The 22,776-nt window shown below is 40.5% G+C and overlaps 1 protein-coding gene across 1 annotated transcript; it reads left to right on the forward strand.

Annotated features, from left to right (window-relative positions):
* Positions 1-1,544: 1,544 nt before the first annotated feature.
* Positions 1,545-22,066, forward strand: ampd2b (adenosine monophosphate deaminase 2b). Its single transcript, XM_080899119.1, has 18 exons — positions 1,545-1,858; positions 12,588-12,712; positions 12,800-12,930; positions 13,012-13,080; positions 13,169-13,271; positions 13,367-13,556; positions 14,982-15,123; positions 15,263-15,352; positions 15,494-15,623; positions 15,739-15,933; positions 16,029-16,160; positions 16,296-16,459; positions 17,089-17,215; positions 17,308-17,471; positions 18,087-18,207; positions 18,417-18,590; positions 19,412-19,522; positions 19,612-22,066. The coding sequence occupies exons 1-18, from the start codon at positions 1,750-1,752 to the stop codon at positions 19,825-19,827; spliced, it is 2,493 nt and encodes an 830-aa protein (XP_080755245.1). The 5' UTR covers positions 1,545-1,749; the 3' UTR covers positions 19,828-22,066.
* Positions 22,067-22,776: the final 710 nt, after the last annotated feature.

Consider the following 22,776-nt stretch of genomic DNA (forward strand, 5'->3'; position numbering starts at 1 on the left):
AACAGAAAAGACTTCCAGCTGTCAGAGTTTTCCAGCTGTGTTTATAGACAGACCTCATATCCGACTGTGCTTTATAATCAGAAAACGTTCAATCCTATTATTCCAGTACCAATATGAACATTACACATTTTCTGTTTCTGTGTAATGATGTGAATTAAAATATAGTACACTGACGTCATGTAAATCCCTCTTTAATCGTACACAACGATTTTCCTCCCATGTGTTTTTTAGTATAATGCATCAAACGCGTTCACTAAATGTGGTCTTTTTAAAGCTTCCCTTGAGCAACCCAGCAAGTTGTTTTCCAAGAAAATAATTCACCCCACCTCAGGGTGCTTTGTTACTGCTGTCTCTAATCGCACCTCGCTGGCTTATAAGAGATGAAAGTTACAATAATCAAGTGATAAAAATAAATGGGGTGATAAATTTTCATACACCAAATGTTTTCCTGGCTCCAGCTTCAGTTAATGAGGATTTGCTGCTTATGTTACAGTAAATCGAATTTTTTTTGGCGAAAACGAGTCATTGCGAGCCTTACACTGGGATTCAAGCTGTTTGGTGACGTCACCATCATCAGGACATTAAGTTTTGAAGTTTTTATTCTCCTGAATGAAAGTAGGCACTTAAAATTGTTTCACAGCAAAGATATGAACTCTCATTTATTGCTTAACTTAAAACAGTCGTCCTGTGGCGAATCAACAATGGCGCAATTAATCTTTCTCATAATACCCATGTCATTGTGCTGATTGTGCTTCAGTGGCACCTGAAAAAATAGTCTGGGTTAAACTGAAATAAGAGTAAATGAAAAATGGCCGTTCTCTTTCAGAAATTACATGACAATTCACCTAAAATGAGAGATACCAACATCCTGATAATGTACTCTCACAAGTTAAATTTGGAGTGTTTTACCTAATCCGAGGATCTTTTTGACCTACGTCGAAGAGTCCATTTCCTCAAACAATTGAAGGACTGCGCGGAATCCGCGCGTCTCTCTCTCTCCCTGCAGTTTGCAAATAAGGACATAAATCCGAGCAGAGTTTTTACGGTTATGGTTACAGATGCTCTCCACGTACCTACACTAAGTGTAATAAGCATTTGTATTTTTTGTGAAAAGAAAAGAAAAATCCCAGTATTCATCATAATAATGAGTGTTTAATTCATTACTTGGTAACTGTTCAGTCTCTGCCCTAAATTGCAAAGACTGCGAAGATAACAGGTGGTTTGCAAAAACAGAGTGAGTAGAATTGACTTTTACTACTTCAGTTTCGCTATAACCACAACTTTTCTCCTCGCTTGCTTGCCCACATTTAGATTTGTGGTTGCTATGGCAACAGCAGGACTGCGCAATAGTGCTGAGCGTTGTTGTACTCAGTGTGCATGTAAATGGCGCATGGCGTGCTGGGGGTGGGCCTCTCCATCACAACCCCACCCTCCATCAGTGCTGCAGCTCAGGCACGGGAGTCTTTCTGAGGGGGCGGGGACTGTTCCGATGCAGAGGGATGCTCCGCAGCCCCACGCTGCACCAACCACTCTGGAAATCCCTGCTCACATCCACACACACTCACACACGAACACCCTGACTGGCACCTACTCCCTCAAACTCCCAGCATCTGTGCTCCATCCTTCCTCTCCTGTCTGTCCCCGGTCTCCTCTCTTGTCCTCTCTCACTGTGTCTCTTATCGCCGCTCCGTCAGCCGCAGCTCTGACTCACTCTTCTTTTCCCAATTTGAGCCAGCGAGACCCGGGAACATGTCCTCCAACCTGACCTCCGGGAACTCAGCCGGGGGCACAGGGGCCAAAAACAAGCCCTTGTCTCCCTTCAGGAAGAGGGGAAGCCTGCAGTACACAGCCAGCACAGGTGAGTGGTGGCAGACTGGAACTGCAGAAGGAGGACGGTTTGAGCATCCTGATCTTGTAACAGAAGGAGGAACAATATGATCTGAAGCCAGGGGGATTAGCCCTGTACTATGCATATTTAGGTGAAATTAGATTATTCTATTTTAGAAAACAAGAAAAAACTCATTAAAGAAGAATCTTTGGTAATTACTTTTTCTTCGTAAGTAGTTGGGAAATGCAAACCTGTTGATTAGAGCAGTGCAGCAGAGGATGCTTTGGATGCTCTGCGGGGGATTTTGCCTTCATACCTTGCAGTTTAATGTCAGCATTCTGGCTTCTAGTTTTGCCCTTCAACTCTTATTTTCCAGCTTCATTTTAGAACACACACAACATGCATCAGCTGGATCATCCAAAGTAGATTTACAGTATGATCGGCTGCTGCTGTATGGAGCAAATTTGATGTTGCATAACTTGTTGTTGTTAGGTGAAAACTGATGTTTTGCCTGTTTTAGCCTAAAGGGTTACAGGCTGTTTGACAGGTTGGAAGTGCTTTATATTGTTGCATGCTTTCGAAACATATTGCATGCAGTGAAAAAACAATTTTAGTCCCTGTGCAGCATGTAGAATTAGTCTTCTCCTTTAAGAAACGGGATTGGATGCTTAGATAAACAGCAACAGCAGTGTTTTTCACTCAGCCCCATGGTGGTATGTAGCCTGCAGAGAATATGTAAGTTGGTACATCAGGACTTGATCCCCCACTGAATGAGAGGATTAGCCTCCCTTCTGATGTATGCACACGCTGGTCAGGCTTTCACTGAAACTACAAAGAGTATACAATGACCAAAAGATCAAATAGCAGCTATTTCTGTTCATTAGTCTTCTTTGAAATGCAAAATGTTTTCATTCAGTTACATTTACGTCATGCAAATGGTGATATAATGAAAGATCACACTTAGACCTTATGAGTTGTTTATAAGGAATCAAACACCTCAGTGTCATTCAGAACTATTGTCAGTCTTTGTTGGTCATCTGTTTTTCAGAGAGAAAGTAAAATACGCAAATATTAAATCATTTCACCCCACCGCAGGTTTTTGATTCAAGAAAATGAACTGAGCCATAGATAACTGTATTTAAATGGAAGAAGACGCCCGAGTCTCGATGTTATTTCATTTGGAGGAAGTAATATAGTCTTTCCTCACTGGAATACATTTGAGAGTTTGGTATGACATAATGCACGCACAACATGTTCTTAAAAAATATACTGCGTCTTTAAAAAAAGCTCCTTCAGATAGGTCATGTCACCACTGGGGATAGACAGCAGCACGCTATGACGTTACGATGATTGGCGAGGTAGTTAGGGATTGATTTTCAACCCTGACAATAAATGCAACAGCAGGATGTCTGAGGGATTTGTCAGCCCCCTTCCCTTCCAGTCGAAATGTTCCCTGTAATTATCCTCATTTGCTGCTCCAAAATTGCGTTCTTGTTGGAAGAAATCATTGAAGAGAAGCAGCACTGGCAGAAACAGGAAGCGCAGGCTGTCTCTGCCCAATACAGATTCAGTACTGAAGCCTCCGGGGTTTGATTTAGAAAGTCTCCACAGAGGCGCATTAGGACAACATCACATTTTATGTTGTTAAAGCATCCAGGGAACCTTCTGAGTAAGCAAATATGACATTTAAGTGACTCATTTTTTTTGTTTTTTCAAAAGGACGCCCTCTAGTTCACACCACTACAGTACACTGCAGTCTGTATAAGATGGAGTAAAAATAAAAAGGTTGCAGGTTAGCGAGAGTGTGACTATATTAGATGTTCTATTTGAAGAATTACTAAGGTTTTTAATAATGCTCCAGCTGCTTATTAGAGATCATAAATTCAAGATTGTGTGCTCGCTGCTGTGCTGAATGATTGTTTAAGTTGATATTCCCCATGCTGGAAGAGCTTTTATCTTATTAAATCCAGCAGAGCGGAATAAACAGAACTAAATGAATCTCTCACAGCTTAATTTTCTTCAAGGGTTGTAAAACCTCTGTACACATAATACCCTGTACCATGTCCATCAGGCAGAAAGGCTGTGGTGTAGCATATGCTGTGCAGTGAAACTCTTCAAAAATGTGCAGGATTTGTGGAGCAAACCTCGGCAGAGAGAGAAGCAGTAGGTGAATCACTTCTGTGGCTGTGAAAGAGCCAGTGCCGATATTAGACCGACACCCACTCACCAGTTTGGCTAGTCCGTGCTGTGCGCTGTGTTCCACTTGTTGAACCACTTAAAACAGTGCAAATAACATGTAGCAGTGGATGTTTATTCACAGATTTGCAATAATTGATTAGCTATCGTTATCTTCAATACAGCAGCTGTCATATAAACGCAGTGAAGGGTCAGAGTTAGGGCTGGAAAAGGCATTCTAGTACTTTGGAAAGGCAGAGCAGCATAAAAAAAAATAAATATCAAACACAATTTCAAGTATTACAAAATTCTAATTGGTCGTTCATACAGTAATGGATCTTTGACACACTGCACTTCGCCCACATCTCGATCACACCTCCTTCGGATGTGCCACGCCTTGTCATCATTGCATGTCACATAAGTCAGAGTCTGTGTCATAAACTGCTACAGTAATGACCCGACAGAGATCCTGTAACGATGGTGCTCAACCCAACACACCTTCAGCTGATAACCTTCAGTCAGTCACTCCTTATGTCCATCCTCAGTCTGTGCTGCTGGTTAGCTGTTGGTATATCTCTTACTTACATGAACCAACTTATCTGGCCCTATACGGGTCTCATGGACTTGTGCCCTAAGGGTGGGACCATCGTTTCAAAGGATATTTGCACGTACTTAATAATGTGGTGCTACAAGGGGTATACTGCAGAGTCCTCTGATGTCATCTGCTGTTTGCAGCACATTGATCTGTGGAGAGTTGTCTTGTTTGAAAGGTACGGTGCCGGCTACTACAGATATATTCTTCAATAGAAAGACTAGAAAGCATCTAGTTGCTAAAATATAGATAATATTTTCAGTGGTTTGTGTGACACATTTAGAGGAATCTTTGTGTATTTTAAGTATTTCCTTTTAATACAGCTTTCTACTAGAGCAGCAGTGATAAGTGAGTAATTAGAAGTAATTACGGTGCTTAATAATCTTTTCTGTAAGGAAATAGTCCTAATGTAAAAGCTTCAACATGGAAAGCAAAAATATTTTCTTGATTCTGAAAATATCCAGATCAGCTGAGTATATTTGGATTTGAACTGTTGGGATTTTCATGCCAATCATGTCAAAATAACCCCTGCAAATCATCGGTTTAATTTATGATTGAAGAATGAATGACAACACATCTTTATATAAAAATATGAGGCATTGCTATGATTGAAAATGGTGAATAGATAATTGTTACAATGTCTCATTTAATCTAGATGAATCTGTAATGAAATGTATAATTATCAAAGCATATTAACAATCAGAGAGGTACTCTTCAACATACTGATGTTTTTTTCCATATTGATCCTCGGTGCTGGTTTTTGTAGAATGACACGTTTCAGGGCTTTGATTAATCAGTGTGTGACTCTGTGTTCGACCATCAGAGGGAGCCTGGTCTGAAGAAAGTGTTGTTTCTGCGAGGCCTCAACAATTTGATTAGACCTCTTGAAAGCAATTTGGAATCTGAGTGCCTTGAAAAAAGAAACGCATCCCTTTAGCTTGAGAGGCAGAGTGATAATTTGCTGGTAGTTATATGGACTTTTCAGTGCTCTAATTTGTTTGACGGCATCATGTTTGAGTCTGGAGCTTGAAAAGAGGATACTTTTTTTGCAGTGTGGTATAATGATGGCCAGAGTGCTTTTAATCAGTAATTTGTTGTAGTCCAGTACAGCTGCACAGTCAAACTCTATGCAAATTACCTGCATCAGCAGCATCACCTGTAATTTGTTATGAAGAAATTCTGACTGGCCCTGCGACCGGCTGGCGACCTGTCCATGGTGTACCCCGCTTCTCACCTTATGGTACCTGGGACTGTTCCAATGAATGTCTTATTTTTTCCACAGGTAGCTACAGTTTATTCCTCACATATGTTTCTGCTGCTAAAGTAAAGAAACGCACAATTTACTTCATTTCAGTCACATTTTCTGAACTCTGAAATGTGAGCTATTATTTCATTTGTTCTTTTTTAGATGTTAAATCTGTTCCAAGCGAGAATAATGGCTCCTGTATCATTTGTAATAAAAAGACAGCATAGAAAAAGAGTCTAAGATAGGGACTGAAAAGGTAGGAATTTCTTTTACTCAGCTCTGAGTTTAGACAAACTGAGCTGAATAATATTGAGCAAGAGAAGATAAGATGTTTGACGCAAGCACTCACTTTTTAACATGATACAGATTCAAGTTTCAAGCCACATAGTGTTTTGTTTATGAGCCTTAATTGTGTTTCAGACACAAAACAAAAGCATAATGCACTATATATGTATATATATATATATATACGTGTATATATATATATATATGTATAAATAAACTGGGACATTCACCACCTTCACTGCATTTTCACCACATTTTTGAGATCCACATTGTTGCTTCTGTTATCCAGCGCAAATTTACATTTATTACAAAAGTATATCAAAAAAAGTAAAGAGCTTATTCAGTGGAGGGTTTTGCAAATGTTTAATATTTTGAAATCAGGCTGTAGAAATGCGGGTCATTGTGTTACTGAAGAATAATTTCAAATAGCATATGCATAGTTCTGTGATTGGGAATGCAGTCGCAGACCTGCAGCATATTATGTTGCTGCAGCAACCGTAATGGGGACAACATTGCTGGCCCTTTAATTTCATTCATGTGAGAAGAGAAGGAGGCAGGTTGCATCTATCGGACAGGCATCTCTCTCACACTGCTACTATTCAGCGGCAAAAAAAAAAAGAGAGAGACAATGACGTCTCAAACCTTGTTGCTGAGACAGCACCGCTTTACTCACACACACTGAGGATACAAACATCCTGAACACATGGTCCCCTCAGCAAAATACAGCATGGACTATAAGGTAGACAGGAGCGGGGGGGTTCTTGTTGCAGTAACTCATAGCAGTAGTAGTGCACATCCTCTGGTAATGTGCGCCATCTCCCCCTGCCTCCTTACCCTCCCGTGGTACGTTCCAGATAGATGTCAGAGGCATTCAAATGAGGAGGATCAGCTCCAGAGGCAGCTAGTGCAACGACAGCTGGCCTGAACCAGGAGGCAGACAGAGCAGAGGGTGGGGGGTCACATACTGGGATGTGAAGGGGAGTTCATGGATCTGCTGGACCAGCTCTTTGTATGTATGACAGGGACAGATTAAGCGAGCAGAGGGTATGACTGTGTGAGTCTGTGAGTGCATTGATGTGAAAGCATATGTACGCGTGTGGGGGGTTTTCATTTATTTTGCCAGTTTTGACATTTGACTGTTTGAAGTGTTTCTTTCTTGTTTCTTGCCATCCCTCTGTCCTTGCCATCACATTTAACCCATCTTAAAAGGACAGCAGACGCCATCCTGGGCCATTTGCTGTTTGGCATGCTCCATCGCCCTGCCAGGACAGCTTCTCTCTCCCTCTCTCTGTCTCTCTTTCCTCCCTCGGCCCTGCTAGCTGCTGGTTAAGACAGGTTCTGAGGAGGCAGGTACGCTCCACTACCCTCATCCCTTGCAACAAAAAAAAAGCCCAAATAACCCTTTCGCTCTCCTCCTTTTTTCCTTTCTCTTTTTCCCAATCACTGCCACTCTCCTCTGCCTGTCCCTTGGTGGCTTTGTGTAACAGCCCTGAGCAGTGCTGTCTTTAGTGCGCTGAGAAGAAAGTGTGTCGATTGATTGTCCCAAAAACTGCTTTTCTCGCGTCTTTTGAGAGTGCTCTAAAGGTGCAACCGTGCAAAGAGAAGCAGCCAGGATCGATAAATTGAGCTACGCCTCCAACCGCAAGACCCTGCAGAAATTTTTTTTTTCAAGTCTAGTGGGCATTGAGCTTTTTATAGTTTTGGTATTGCTTTTCTTTATGGTTCAACTGAGAAGTCTGACAACAGTAAAATAAATACAGAGAGGAGATTTGTGAACATGCAGTTTGTGCAGCTGCAGAGACTAAACCATCACTTGGCATAGAAGAACTTTCAGTAATGAGAGATGGCGGCTGATTGATGCATAGCTGGATAGGATCCTTTTTTTTTTTTATATGACCAGGAGACTGCCCATACAAGTGGTGAGTTGCCAAATTTGGTAATTTAGTTACGCTGAAGTGGTAATCTGCGCCCATCGATGAAAAACAACTGAAACAGTGGTTCCGAGACTATCCACGTTTACTCCCCTGACTTATTAATCATACTTGTCCATCACCAGTAATCCTGCCATCTCAGCAGTGCTGACACATGTGCGCTGTGAGAACATACGGCTTCCACTGAGAGAGATTTGCTACAGAGGCTGTGAGTCACTGACGTTTTTTGTGAGCAGAAAGCTGCACAGTCAGTGGAAGAAGGTAGAAAGCATTTGGTGAACCATGGCCTGTGTGGTTGTAGCCAGAAAGAGGGGAGGGTGTAGAGGTAAAAGACAGTCAATATACAAATATAACCATCCTGTAATCTTAACTCTGATCGGTCAGGGAATATTAACGCTCTTTGGAAAGTTTTATTCCTGTACAAGGTTGAGAAAAAAGCAGCTCCAGGAGTAGGTTGACTTCCCAGTTATTGTTGCGTCTGTGGTGACTTTTTACACCATGCTGTAAGACTTGAGCTGGGACCTCTCCATGCTCTGTATTGCTACTGAAATATTCATGTGGTGGAAGTCTCTCTGCAAGCTGATACTATCTGACCTTGTTTTGAGGCAATATGTAGTGACGAGCTGTGAGAGAGCATGTGAGCTGCGTTGTCTCATGTTCAAAGTGTTTTTTGCTCCTACACATGTGGTAGAGCCGGGAAACACTTTAAATTGTGTTTTAATTGGACCCTCATGCACCTGCCTCATAGTGCATTAAAAGCTTCAGCCTGCCAGATTATATATAGTTTAAAGGCAAATGAATTATGGCTGACTTTAATTTTTGAGTGGTTTGCTCTTCTGTTGGGGGATGAGTTGTTATGCAACCATTGATGCTACTGATCCAAATATAGCAGCCATTAGGGGATTAGCTTGGGGTCTGGTAGGCTTGGCTAGGCTCTGCTCTATTGTGGCCCAGCATGCATGTCTTTGCCACTGGTTACCTCCCGCCCTCCGCACAAGTGTCCGCTGTAATCATGATGATTTTGATGTCTCCCAGAATAACAGCGGAGACATATCTTAGGCAACCGCTACGTTTGACAGACTTGCCCTTTCTTAATAGCAGAGAAGCGTCTATGTGTGACTTCAGTTTTCAGCTGAGATTGGAGCATCGCAGCATTTTTTTACTGACTCAACCCTGCTTTTGGAAAGAGGAAGCTGACTTATACGAGCATCAGTATAATTTCTTATTTATATAAATGATTTATTATATATTTATATTTCCATTATGACTAGAGCTGCTATTAACAGCTATTTGTATCAGCAGTTAGTGTGCACTAAAAACTGTCAAAATAGTGGGAAATGATAATTATGGCTTCCAAACTTAACCTGAAGTGAGTATAAAGTACTTAAAATATTAGCTTTCCAATATTGAAGTATAAATATTTTATGAATATTAAAATATCCAGTTCTGTGTGGCATTTTTATGTTTTCTCTGTGTCTGTGTGCGGCCTCTCTGGATATTATTCCCATAGTCCAAAGTTAAGCATGGGGTTATGTCTCTGTGTTAGCCTTGTACCAAACTGGTGACCAGTCCAGGGCGTACCCTGCCTCTTGCCCTATGGTAGTTGGGATATGCTCCAGGCCCCCCTGACCCAATTCTTTGTGCTTAATGCAAAAAGGTGCTGGAAATACTCTTCAGAGATGAGCTTGAAGCTTCCTGCTATTCACCTCTGATTTCTGCCATCAACAAGGCATCTCACTCAGAGAACTGCAGCTCACTGGATGTTTTATCTTTATTGAATAATTCTCTTTAAACACTTGAGATGGTTGTGTGGGAAAATTTCAATAGATCAGCAGTTTCTGTAATACCCAGGCAGTCTGGCACCATCAGCTGTGCTACCTTCATAGTCATGAAGAAACATTATGGTCATCACTTTCTTTCTGCTTGCATGTCTAAACGCTTTGAGTTGGCCGATTAGATATTTGCATTAACAAGCAGTTAAATCGGTGTTCCTAATAAAGTGTCTGGTGAGTTTATAGTTATGCATAGTGACTCTAACCAAACAATTGTAAATAAATATGCAAAAAAAAACCAGCTTTCCAACTTTCACTTGAGGCTAATTTTGCCATGTTTGTCGACAGCACTATGATGAACACTTAAACTGGACTGATCCTGCTGAGTGTGTAAGCAGAAAAAAAATCTTCAAAATGACATAAAAAAGAAGATTTTACAACCATTTATCTTTAGACTTTCCCAGCACTGATGTGTATTTCAGAGAGGAAGCTATACAAGATGATTCTGTGCATCTCCTAAATCAAATGAATCCGCTTTTTAGTAAATATATATCAAATATCAAAGATCATTTTTCAACACAGTTCAGTAAAAAATGATATTTTTTATAAAGGGAAATTGAGTTAAACTCATTCAACTATTACAGGGCAAAACATTATCATACTCAAATAATTAAGAAAAAAGTTTGCGTTTCTCATAATGATCTGAAAAACCTTTTAGCCAGAAATACTGTGCTTGTTTTGACTTTACTCCCTTGTAGTCCATGTGAGTGGGAGTGGGAAGTGCTGATTGGACGGTGTTAAGCAGAAGGTGATAAACTGGTGGTGGTCCAGCCAATTATTTTACCACCGTCTCTCTTTATAGCAGCCATTTCGCCTACTTCACTGAGTGTTTTTTTTTTATTAAATAAATTTTAATGAAGCTTTTTGTGAAGTGCTAATCGGCCCAGTTAATTGGCCTCTCTGGTCTCCTTTGCTTTCTCCAAGGAGCAGGCATGCTCAGACATGCTGCGTTAAATAAGTCAAACTTGAGTGCAGACTTTAAGTATCAAACAGTGCGCCCTCTTTGACCTTCTTGTGTGTATGGTCTATAAATGCTGACGGACAACAGTCTCAGTGACAGCCTAGCATGCACAGGATGAAATATTTAGCAGGATGATGAATATTTCAGTGGCAGGTGCATCGTTTCAAGGGGAAGATTAATATCTGTCTAAATATACGCCGAAAGGGGAAAGTGTGATCTCTGTTTTCTTTTGTGCTATAAAAAACAGTTTCCACTCATACCTCTCATGTCCTAAGTCTTTGAATGTCAAGAACCAGCCTCCTTTATTTTCCCCTCTTCAGCTTCCCATGACAACAGGGTTTGTATAAAACTCAAGCCTTGCAGTGGCAACAATGGCTTGCATCAGTCGGTGTATGTGCTGATGGGCTCTCCACCTGAATGGCTCATTGTGTCTGAAGGCACAAACAGCCACTGAGCTCAGACCTCCACTGCTGTGTGAAGAGGAACAACAAGCTTCTGCAGATTGTTTTAGTGACTTTGAAAAAGTTTTACAAGCAATCTTATCGGTCCTAACATGTAACATTAAGAGTAAATTACACTGAATCGATACTTTTGCTGAGTGAATAAAAAGCTTTTAGCAGTGGAGCTTCCCTGACTGAGATGTGCATTTTTCAATTTGTAACAATGCATTACCTCATGCTCAAAAGCTTTTTAACGAACCACGAAAGCCACCGAAACCATTATAATTTGATAATTCTGAGGAGCCTAGAAAAAAGTAAACGTCTTAGACTCTGACAGTAAATCTTTAAATCAAAGCGAGCAACACTTTATAACAGCCCGCAACTAAGGCTAAAATTCCCCTGTAATTAAATGGACATTCAGTGTGTTTCATTTGAAGTCAAAATGTAGTTTTACAGTTTTACTGTAAAGAAAGAAATAATTATACTGTAAATAAATTTAAGTAGTGCACATGTCATTTTTAGTACTTCGTAATTTCTGGGTAATTTAGTGGAAAACCAAACATTGTTGTGCCATCTTTTTGGGGTGCAGGCTGTATTATGGAGTAGCATAACCTTGCCTAACTTTCAGGTATTTTACAGAATGGGAGACAAGAAAATGTTATGTTTCTTAGTAATTTTGAAGGAAAACAATATTTCCAATCCTACATTTACAATGCATAATGAAGTTTCTATTGCTCATTTGTTCTTTTTTACTTATGATGTACTTAAAATTACTTACATTATAATATGTGCCTCCTTTCCTGCAAAATATCCAGAAGTTGGTTAAGGTTAAGCTACTCCATAATACAGCCCGTGTGCCCAAGAGTACAGTGTACTTATGATGTAAGATGGGGAAATATTTGTTGTGTTTTCCAATAAGTTACCAGGATATTAATTATTTGTAAGTAAATATAATCACATTGCAATTTCGAATTAAATACAATTAAATTTAATTACGCCATTAGTCACGGGCTGTATTATAAAATATTACCCTAAATGGAAGCAAGTTGCTATTATCATGCACACCAATGACAAATTATTTCCTACAGGTTATTAAAAATGCAGCACAGGCAAAGACATGATATAAAGATAAACAGCAAACATTAGCCCCCATGTGCTCCACTCAGTGGGTTGTTTCTTCTCTTCATACTGTAATTAGACCATTATTTACTGAAGTCTCGAAATAAGGCTCCTGAGAATATGTTATCACAGAAGAGAAACTGCTCAGCGCCTACTTTCTTTCCCTATTTATCTGCAGTTGATCTCCGTGGTACCCGCCACCTCCTCACTTCCCAGCATTCCTTGCCTGGGATCCCTGTGGCCTTGAAACAATCCATTGACCTACGTACTTCCATGGATGGAAAATACAAGGAGATTGCCGAAGTCAGTGTTCAGCCACTGTGCAAATAATTAACCAGTGATGTTCAAAGTTACGCCGTGGCTTTCATTTTTCTTTGTCTCTGTCTGAAGGAGCTGTTCTCACGCAGCCTGGCAGAGAGCGAGATGCGGAGCGCCCCCTATGAATTTCCAGAGGACAGCCCCATTGAACAGCTGGAGGAGAAACGTCATCGCCTTGAGCGACAGATCAGCCAGGATGTCAAGTAAGCGTGAGCGGCAAAAGAGGTACTTGACTTTGCAGTCAGACTATGAACTCAACTCGGCCTTTGTGTTTGTGATCTCAGGTTTGAACCTGACATACTCCTACGAGCCAAGCAAGAGTTCATGAAGACTGACAGTGCCACAGATCTTGAGTGAGTCAACCGTAGTCACATGAACCCCTCAATGCTCATCTTAAACTGCCAGAATGGTGATCTCATATGTTTATTTATCTATCTTAAGATACATGAAGGAGCAGAGCCAAATTCCTGACCTGCAGGAGAGAGAACCGGTCCCTGAGAGGGAGTACCAGCGAGTCACTATTTCTGGAGAAGAGAAATGTGGGGTAAGTCAGAGTGGTCACTGCAGGAAGACTGTGTGTGTGTGTTTTTTTCTCTTACAGTCAAATCTTTCATGAAGACATCTGTTTTTCTGTCCTAGGTTCCATTTACAGATCTGCTGGATGCTGCCAAATGTGTAGTGAAGGCTCTGTTCATCAGGCAAAAGTACATGGGCCTGTCGCTGCAGAGCTTCTGCAGAACCACTGCTCGTTACCTGCAGGAGCTGAGTGAGAGACCCCTAGACTTAGATATCTATGAGGAAGAGATCCCAGAAACCACAGTCACTGCAAGTATGAATGTCCTCATCTGCACCATTGCTCTTGCATCATTTTATACTGTAATCTAAATTAGTCAAAACAATATTTATTTAGTATACCCCACAGGTTCTGAGTCTGTTGTTACGGGCCATCAGGTCCTTTTACAACCGGGGTGAGAGTGTTGTCTGTGTCCTCGCCACAAAGTCAGGCACGTTTTCAGTCTGTGTTGGACTCTGCCTGGTTTTCCCCTTGTCTCAGATTCTGTAGCTGGGGTAAGGAGGGTGTCTGCTTTGGAAACCTGAGAAAAGCATCCTGCTTTTTGCGGTTGATGTGGTTTTGTTGGCTTCATTGGAGCATGACCTTCAGCGTGCACTGGAGTGGTTTTCAGCCAAGTGTGAAAGGGACAGGATGAGAGTCAGAACCTCCAAAATGCAGGGCACGGTTCTTTAGTGGAAAATAGTGCAGAGCTCAGAGTTGAGGAAGGGACTGGCCTGAAAAGGAAAAATGATTTACCAGACACCCCACCCCCCCCCCCCCCCCCCCACCCCCAAAAAAGAAAAAAAAACATATGGTCGTGCATCCTGGGTAATTACTGGAAGAGTAAGGTCATATAGATATATAAAGATAGGGAGAGGTACTTGAACATCCAGAGGGAGTTTGGTGTTGAATTACTATTTCACAATGTTAAAATGAGCCAGTTGGGGTCATTTGGATATCTTGTTAGGGTGCCCCCCTAGATGTGGGTTTTAAGACCCAGAACCTTACCTGAAGATCATATATATCTCTGGCCTGGGACCAAATTGTGACCTAACTTCTGATAAGGAGAAGGAAGGAAGGAAGGAAGGAAGGAAGGAAGGAAGGAAGGAAGGAAGGAAGGAAGGAAGGAAGGAAGGAAGGAAGGAAGGAGGGAGGGATGGATGAACAGATCTTTTTTAAACCCATGATTAAACTAGATTTTATCAAGTAAATAAGGAACATGTTACGGTTCAAAATGTTAGGAGTCTTTGTATGTCAGTGTGTTATTTAATGTAAATGTCTGTCTTTGTAAATTTAGGTTATCTGGTTTATTAGACTAAAAAAAAGAAATGTATGTGTTTTTTTCATTTTTTTTAAATATTTCAATACAAATCAAAGCTGTTATTTATTTCATAACAAATTTGACCCAGGAGATTTAACTGCAGGATAATTTCAGCTCAGTCTTGAAGACAATAATAATTACCAACAGTTTTTTGCACCTGTGTTCTTGAGTGCTCTACTTAGGCCATTCTTGCTCAGAAATATTTGGTAATCTGTGCAATTCTCTCATATTAAAACATAACCAGGGACACCCACAGATCTCACGATCCATCAGTTGCAGGCTGTCACAGCATGTAGGCAGTTAAAGTCAGACCATAGCTGCACTTGCTTGCCCACCTTGATCAAAGTCGTGACACACTGGATCATTCTGTCTCCTCTTAGATGCCACAGTGCACCCACCTGTTTCTGAAACACACCCCTATGAGAACGTGGACCCCACCAGCATGCCCCCTGATATGGGTTACGGCTGTAAGATGGTGGATGGTGTTATGCACTTGTACACGACGAGGAACACTATGGATAAGTGAGATATCTGTCGGGAATCTTTTACTTTCTGCACACATGCTTCGTCCTCACCGTGACTAGATTTATGTCTGTTTTTAGACTTGAGTTCACACATTTTGCTTGAGGAAAGAGTGTTTTAGTTGTTATGTTGCCTACAGGACCACAGAGCTGGATCTGCCGTATCCAGACCTGCAGGAGTACATCGCTGATATGAACGTCATGATGGCTCTCATTATAAATGGGCCAGTGTAGGTTTCCCACATTTTTAATAAATTATTAATTTAACCTTATAGTTAAAAAATAGATTCTCAAAAAGGATCAACAGAAGTTTATTTTCAGACTGTCACAGAAAGAGTCCATCATTTGTCTTTCTTTTGGCTTTGCCACAGAAAGTCCTTCTGCTATAGACGTCTGCAATACCTCAGCTCCAAATTCCAAATGCACATCCTGCTCAATGAGATGAAAGAGCTGGCAGCACAGAAGAAAGTCCCACATCGAGACTTTTATAATATCCGTAAGGTGAACTTGAGAGCTTTTCTGTTTCACCCAGTCATGGTTAGTGTTGTTAAATCCAGAAGCAGACTGCAGTATCTTAGAGGGTTTATGTTCCCTGTTTGTCTGACTTGTTCCACAGGTTGACACACACATTCATGCTTCCTCTTGTATGAACCAGAAGCACCTTCTACGTTTTATCAAAAGAGCCATGAAGAAGTATCCCAAAGAGATTGTACACGTGGAAAGAGGCAGGGGTCAGACACTGATGGAGGTGTTTGAGAGCATGCACCTTACAGCCTTTGACCTGAGTGTTGACACACTGGACATGCATGCAGTGAGTAGTGCCCATAAAGGAGATTTTAAAAAAAGGTCTTCATAGGTGCTGCCTGGTCAGAGATTGTGACTCCGTATTTCACCTTTTTATTGCAGGATCGTAACACTTTCCACCGATTTGACAAATTCAATGCCAAATATAATCCCATTGGCGAGTCCATCCTGAGAGAGATCTTCATCAAAACGGACAACTACATTGAGGGGAAATACTTTGGTCACATTATTAAGGTGCTCACTGTATGCACAAACACTTGAAGTTGCAAACACTTGTTTCTTACACAGACCAGTCGTTTCTGGTACCTGGAGGCGGACTCTCTGGGCTTTGGCGCCCTCTGGCTGACTTGGTGTGTCTCTTCTTCTCAGGAGGTGATGGCCGACTTGGAGGAGAGCAAGTACCAGAACGTGGAGCTCAGGCTGTCAATCTACGGCCGCTCCAGAAACGAGTGGGACAAACTGGCCAGATGGGCAGTCAAACATCAGGTCTACTCCGACAACGTGCGCTGGCTTGTCCAAGTGCCACGACTCTTGTGAGCTTAAAAAGAGTAGCAAACTGAATTAAATAAACAACAATGAAAAAGCAGTCCCCTCTCTCTTTAGAGCAGATTTTAAGTAAGCTAATAAAAGCTGATGATACTTGCACTCCCTTATTGCTAAGCTACTCGACGTTACGTGAGATTTGTAAATATAAATGTGGTGTTGTGATATATCATGTGACAAAAATTGAGTGATAAAAAGAAGAGTAGCAACGTAACTAAGTTGTCATGCATCTTCTCCATTAACAAAATGTTTTGTATTTTACCGCAGAACTACTGCAGAAGTAGACAGTAAAAAGAAAATAGTCCCTATATTAAACGGTTTTGGCTTCTTTTTTTTTATAACTGGAAAATGCCTGAAAAGAGACACTGTTTCGATTTTTACTGTGTTTAGTTTTTGTTGTTTGTTTTTGTGTCATTTATACAACTTATACTGAAAACTAAGCATTTCCATGTATCTAGCAACTCTGACACAAATCCAAGTCAACATTATGAATGATCCTTCTGTAAATATCTATTGAATACATGAGTAAAATAAAGATTTGATATCTATTATTTCCTCAACCCATTCGTTAGTTATCTCCCCTGTGGGCTTCTTGAATTGTTTTCTTGTTTCTTCAAAGTGACGTCTACCACACGAAGAAGCAGCTGTGCAACTTCCAAGAAATGCTGGAGAATATCTTCATGCCTCTGTTTGAGGTTACGGTCGACCCCAGCAGCCACCCAGAGCTGCACCTCTTCCTTCAGCACGTACGACATCTAAGCTTTTTTGGTCATTTGCTTTTACTGCAGTCACTTTTTGGGTAGTCGTTTTATTGATCTGCTCTTCATCCCTCAAACAGGTTGTGGGTTTCGACAGCGTGGATGATGAATCAAAACCAGAGCAACATATCTTCAACCTGGACAGTCCGCTCCCAGTCAACTGGACAGAAGAGGACAACCCGCCCTATTCCTACTACCTCTACTACATGTATGCAAACATGACTGTGCTGAATCACCTGCGCAGGTACATAAATCAGACTTTACTTGATCTGACTGCCTGAGATTTTTGATCCATGATTGTATATTTTTTGTGTTTTTAACATCAGTTAGACAAATAAATCAATCCTTAATGTGTCATTTGAGCTATTAGCGTTTTTTGTTATTTTTTTGTTATAGTTATTAGTATCTTGGTCTTTGATAGGAATAGGTGAAGATTTTTAATGCATTTGTAAAAGGAAGTGTTAAAATTTTCTTTCCTTGCAAAAAATGCCCGCTTGCAAAATTTTGTTAACCTTTTGTCAAGGTTTGTCAACCTTTGTTTTAACCACAAAAAGACAGTTTTTGTAAAGCACATGCAGCACATCAATAATAAAGATTAATAACATTATTGGATAAAAAGGCGAAAAGCCTGGATTTATCTCATGTGAATTAAGCTCGAAAAACTTTGATAACAAATGCAAATTCTGTTTCGACAGTGCTTAAGGTTACAGAGCAAATAATACACACTGGAGATTCGCACTTTGCTTTTATCTGTCATCTTCTTTGTATATGAGTCACTGGGAAGCAGCAAAGAGTGTTTGCGCTGAGCCCTAACACAGCTGAACTCAGTACTCACTATTGTGTGGCTTTATTGTTTTAGGCTGCGGGGGTTCCACACACTCGTCCTGCGTCCTCACTGTGGCGAGGCAGGGCCGATCCATCACCTGGTTTCTGGTTTCATGCTGACCGAGAATATCTCCCATGGGCTGCTGCTCAGGAAGGTGTGACCTTCAACAGCTGTTGAGCAGCTGTTTACCTCACAAACAGGGGAGCTTATTTTTCCAAGAGTTTATGAAGGCCTCAGATTATAGATTATTATTATTAGATTTTATTTATTATGTATTATGTTTCTTCCTTATAAGATTTTGGAAATTTAGACCTGATGTATTTCTGATGCGTTGGTCATCATTGTGCCATGTTTTCTTTCCAGGCTCCTGTGCTGCAGTATCTATACTACCTAGCCCAGGTAGGCATCGCCATGTCTCCTCTCAGCAATAACAGCCTGTTTCTCAGCTACCATCGTAACCCACTACCAGAGTACCTGTCCAGAGGCCTCATGGTCTCTCTGTCTACAGATGACCCTCTGCAATTTCACTTTACCAAGGTAAGTCAAACATTTAATAACATGCTTTAAACCTCCACCTTCACTAAGTCATAAATCCACTGTAAAATCCTAAGTAAGTAAAGTAACTAAGTCAAAATGTATCTCTATAGCACATTTTGAGATAAACCTCACAAGAAAATAATTTTTAAAAAAAGAGCAAGCACAAGTCTAAAAAGAAAGAGACCACTGAGTCCACAGATCTCCAGCTCGGAGGGAGAGAATCACCGAGCCTGGGAGCCACTGTTGGAAAAGCTCTGTGCTTTGCAGACACAGGAACCAATCAGAAACAAGCTGCTCATGATTGGTAGATTCATATTCAACAAATCCAGACTTGTTATTTCAGTTTGGCATAAAAAACACACCCGCTATATCACTATATCTCCCGTGTGTGTGTGTGTGTGTGTGTGTGTGTGTGTGTGTGTGTGTGTGTGTGTGTGTGTGTGTGTGTGTGTGTGTGTGTTCTTCATTCTGATGCACTTCAGCTCCAGGTTTTGCTTTTTTAAACTACTTTAAAAAAAAAGGCAATTTCAACAAGTGATGTTTATTTTAGGTACTTTTTGGGGTTTATTTATTACAATATTCAGTTTTTGGTAATTCTACCCTCCTCAGTGTTCACTCCTTTTCTACTTCTACGTTTAACCTCGTTTACATTTTTGTGTTCTAATGTAATTGAGCTGGTTCAGCAAATTCAGCTTTGGCTATTTCAAATAAATTTTAAGCTATTCAGACAAAATCTTTCAACTAAATTAAATTTTCAAATTTAACTTTGCATTTTCACTACAAAATGCTTTTATATAATTGTCTGCGTGTATTTTTTTTAGGAGCCATTGATGGAAGAGTACAGCATTGCTGCTCAAGTGTGGAAACTGAGCTCCTGTGACATGTGTGAGCTTGCCAGAAACAGTGTACTGATGAGTGGATTTTCTCATAAGGTATACATTTTTTGTTGCATATCACAAATTCTGGTGTTCGCAGAGTGTTTAATATGACATTTGTGGGTTGTTGTTTTTTTTTAAATCAGGCAAAGCGTTACTGGCTGGGCCCAAACTACATTAAAGAGGGACAGGAAGGCAATGACATCAGGCGAACCAACGTTCCTGACATCCGTGTGGCGTACCGGTACGAGACCATGTGTGAGGAGTTAAATTTAATCACACAGGCCATTCACACAGATGAGCTGGAGACCATCAGAGAGGAGGGAAGTCTTTGTATGGGAGCTGTGCAGGCGGAGAAGTGACCGTGCTGCACAACACAAACAAAATTCTCACCACATTCCCTGTTTTTACATCAGGACATTGCACAGATTTACATGTAAACATATCACATCATGTAAAAAGAGAAAAGCTACGCTACAGGAAGATAATGAGAGCTGCTGGTAGCCAATATCAGGGAGAGAATTTATAGTCTGTGCACCCAAGGTGTTTGCTTCTTTTAGTTTTTTGAGTCCCTCTTTCTTTATTTTATCACAGTAATTAGAATTTCATAACATCTTTTGTTCTTTATTTTGTTTTGTTTTTTTAATGGTTTGTGACCATATCGTGTCATATTTACATGTTTGTACAATGTAATTCTTCCTGTATCAGATTTGAGTAGCATTCACATTCAAAACTCATAAAAAATACACTGGATCCAACAAAGAATTAAGACTCCAGCGTAACGCCATGCAGGTCTCTTTTAGGCCTTTCGTGCAATTTAAGTAAACCAAGATCAACTGTCTTGAGAATCCGTAAAAGGCTTAAACTATTAAGAAAGGAGAGGGCATAGAAACTATTCAACTATGTCTCAAAAGTAAGGCAGGTGTTCAAGGCACCAGTAATACAGACCATACAGAGGATACGTGGATGACTGGAAATGTACTGAAGAGTGTTGCGTAAGAGTCCCATGGAGAGTAAACTAAAGTTGACTATATAGACGTGGAAGGCTGCCAGAGAAATGGAGCAGATGAACTCCCAGGATTTTATAACCTGAAATAACCTGAACCTTAAACTTAAGCAAAGCAGGATACAGCAAGAATTCATATTACTTTTAGACCAACAAAATAAACTACGCCTTGCAGTCGCAGTGAAACCTGAGGAAAGAGTTAAACACTAGCGTGGACTCAAGGACAAACTGATTAGAATTCAGTGGTCAAAGATTAAAGTCATCGTGACTTCACAAATTCACTGGTCCTTGGTTCTCACTTTAAATTACTTCAAAATCCACACATCCACAGTATTAGTAAAAGCAAATTTGCATCTACAGATTGTGGTTTGTGTAACAAGTTGAGCGGCAGCAGTCATGCCCTTTTTATGAACAGCTGATTGATTTTGACTGAATGGGGTCACATGCGTTTCCAGTCACACTAACTTAATTATTATTGGGTTATTTGAGACTTAGATGTTCAAATATAATTTTAACTTGAGTGTTTCTTGGCAAATGATTATGTAGCTGCTAGTCTAGTCAGGGGGGTTTGATCTGTTTATAGCGAGTCTGTCAGAGTTTATTAAAAGTTTAACCTGCTTCAGTAACATTTTTGTTTCCTTGTAGAAAAGGAATTCCCCCCGAGCAGACAGAAACTTAAAATGCTAACAGACCCATTCCTAAATTAACAGCCAAATAAATTACAAATATTACTTATTGTTTAATAGTTTCTGAAATCGTTACATTTACTAAATGGTAAATGGTAAATGGCCTGCATTTGTATAGCGCTTTTCTAGTCCATAGGACCCCAAAGCGCTTTACACTACATTCAGTCATTCACCCATTCACACACACATTCACACACTGGCGATGGCAAGCTACATTGTAGCCACAGCTGCCCTGGGGCGCACTGACAGAGGCGAGGCTGCCGGACACAGGCGCCACCGGGCCCTCTGACCACCACCAGTCATGACATTTGTAGTGAATCGGTTCAGCATCCGGTACAACAGCCTTTTAATAATGTCCGTAGTAAAAATGACGAACTTGGTTGAATTGTTGTGGGTATATGGTTGACATTTCTGCTATAATTACCCACAGGACCTTATGCAGGGTAACTAGCTTAAAAAGTCTCAGTCTTCAGATAGTTTTACTGTTATTTTAGCAGTCGTTTCAATGACTCAGTGCAGTGAAGGCACATAAGCATTTGTGTGCAGTGACGCTTCTCATTTGTATTATACTCCTAGTTTGTGACATTGTTTCTGGCAGTCTAAACTTAATTATGGTACCATCTGTCCTTTACATTAAGTTATTTCTGAGTAATAGTACAGTGAGTGGTGCATGCTGATCCCCTCCCTCGGTGTTCCCTCCTTGCACAAGTTCAACCATTGCCAAATCAACAAAAAGTCATTTTTATACAGAACTGAGAATCTGCTAACTTGACAAACTCCTGCCTTCAGTTTAGGTCCTGGTGTCATCAAACGGCTGCTTGTTGCTATTTCAAAAGCACTGTGTGTCCTCCCACAGAAACGTGTGTGTGGTTTGTGTTCAGTAAAGCTGTTTGTGTCTGTAAAAAATAAATCTTATTTGCATTGGAGTGATTTCCTCTTTTCAACAGGCAGAGCAAATGCATTTGGAAAGGTTCTCAAAAGTAACAAACATGCAGCACGTCACTTGATTAAGAACATGGGAGTAAGAAGTGCTTGCGTCAGTAGCTGATAATCATGAGTAAAAGACATGAAACAAAGAGCACTTTGTTTTCATGTCCAGCTCGTCCCCCCTCCCTGTGAGTCAGAGTGAGCACCAAGTTCAGCACAAAACTCTCTGTATCGCTATATTTTGCTTTCGGACATTTTGCATGTGAAAATCCACATGATTTGAAGATATGCAAATAGCTTGTTTGTCATACAATCAAAATATGTCTGATAATAAGGTATTTTGGTTTAACAAAGGAGTGATGTTCTGATGAAGACAACAACAGAAAGCTCTTGAAAATGTAGTTATTAGACCATAACCTTTTGAAAATGACATTTACATAAAGAAAGCTACTTTGAACTGCTTCCTTATTCATAAGGGGTGCCCACAGCAGATACAGTGCATCCTGAAAGTATTCACACCGTATCTCTTGTTCCACATTTTGTCATGTTACAGCCTTATTTTAAAATGGATTCAATTTTATTTTTCACTTTAAAATTCTGGACACAACACCCTATGATGACAAAGTGAACAAAGGCATCCAAGAAAGAGTCTCCAGTGTGACAAGTTGGACAGCATCCTTCTTTTTCCAAGT

This window comes from Rhamphochromis sp. 'chilingali', assembly GCF_963969265.1.
Source record: "Rhamphochromis sp. 'chilingali' genome assembly, chromosome: 12".
Taxonomy (NCBI): Eukaryota; Metazoa; Chordata; class Actinopteri; order Cichliformes; family Cichlidae; genus Rhamphochromis; species Rhamphochromis sp. 'chilingali'.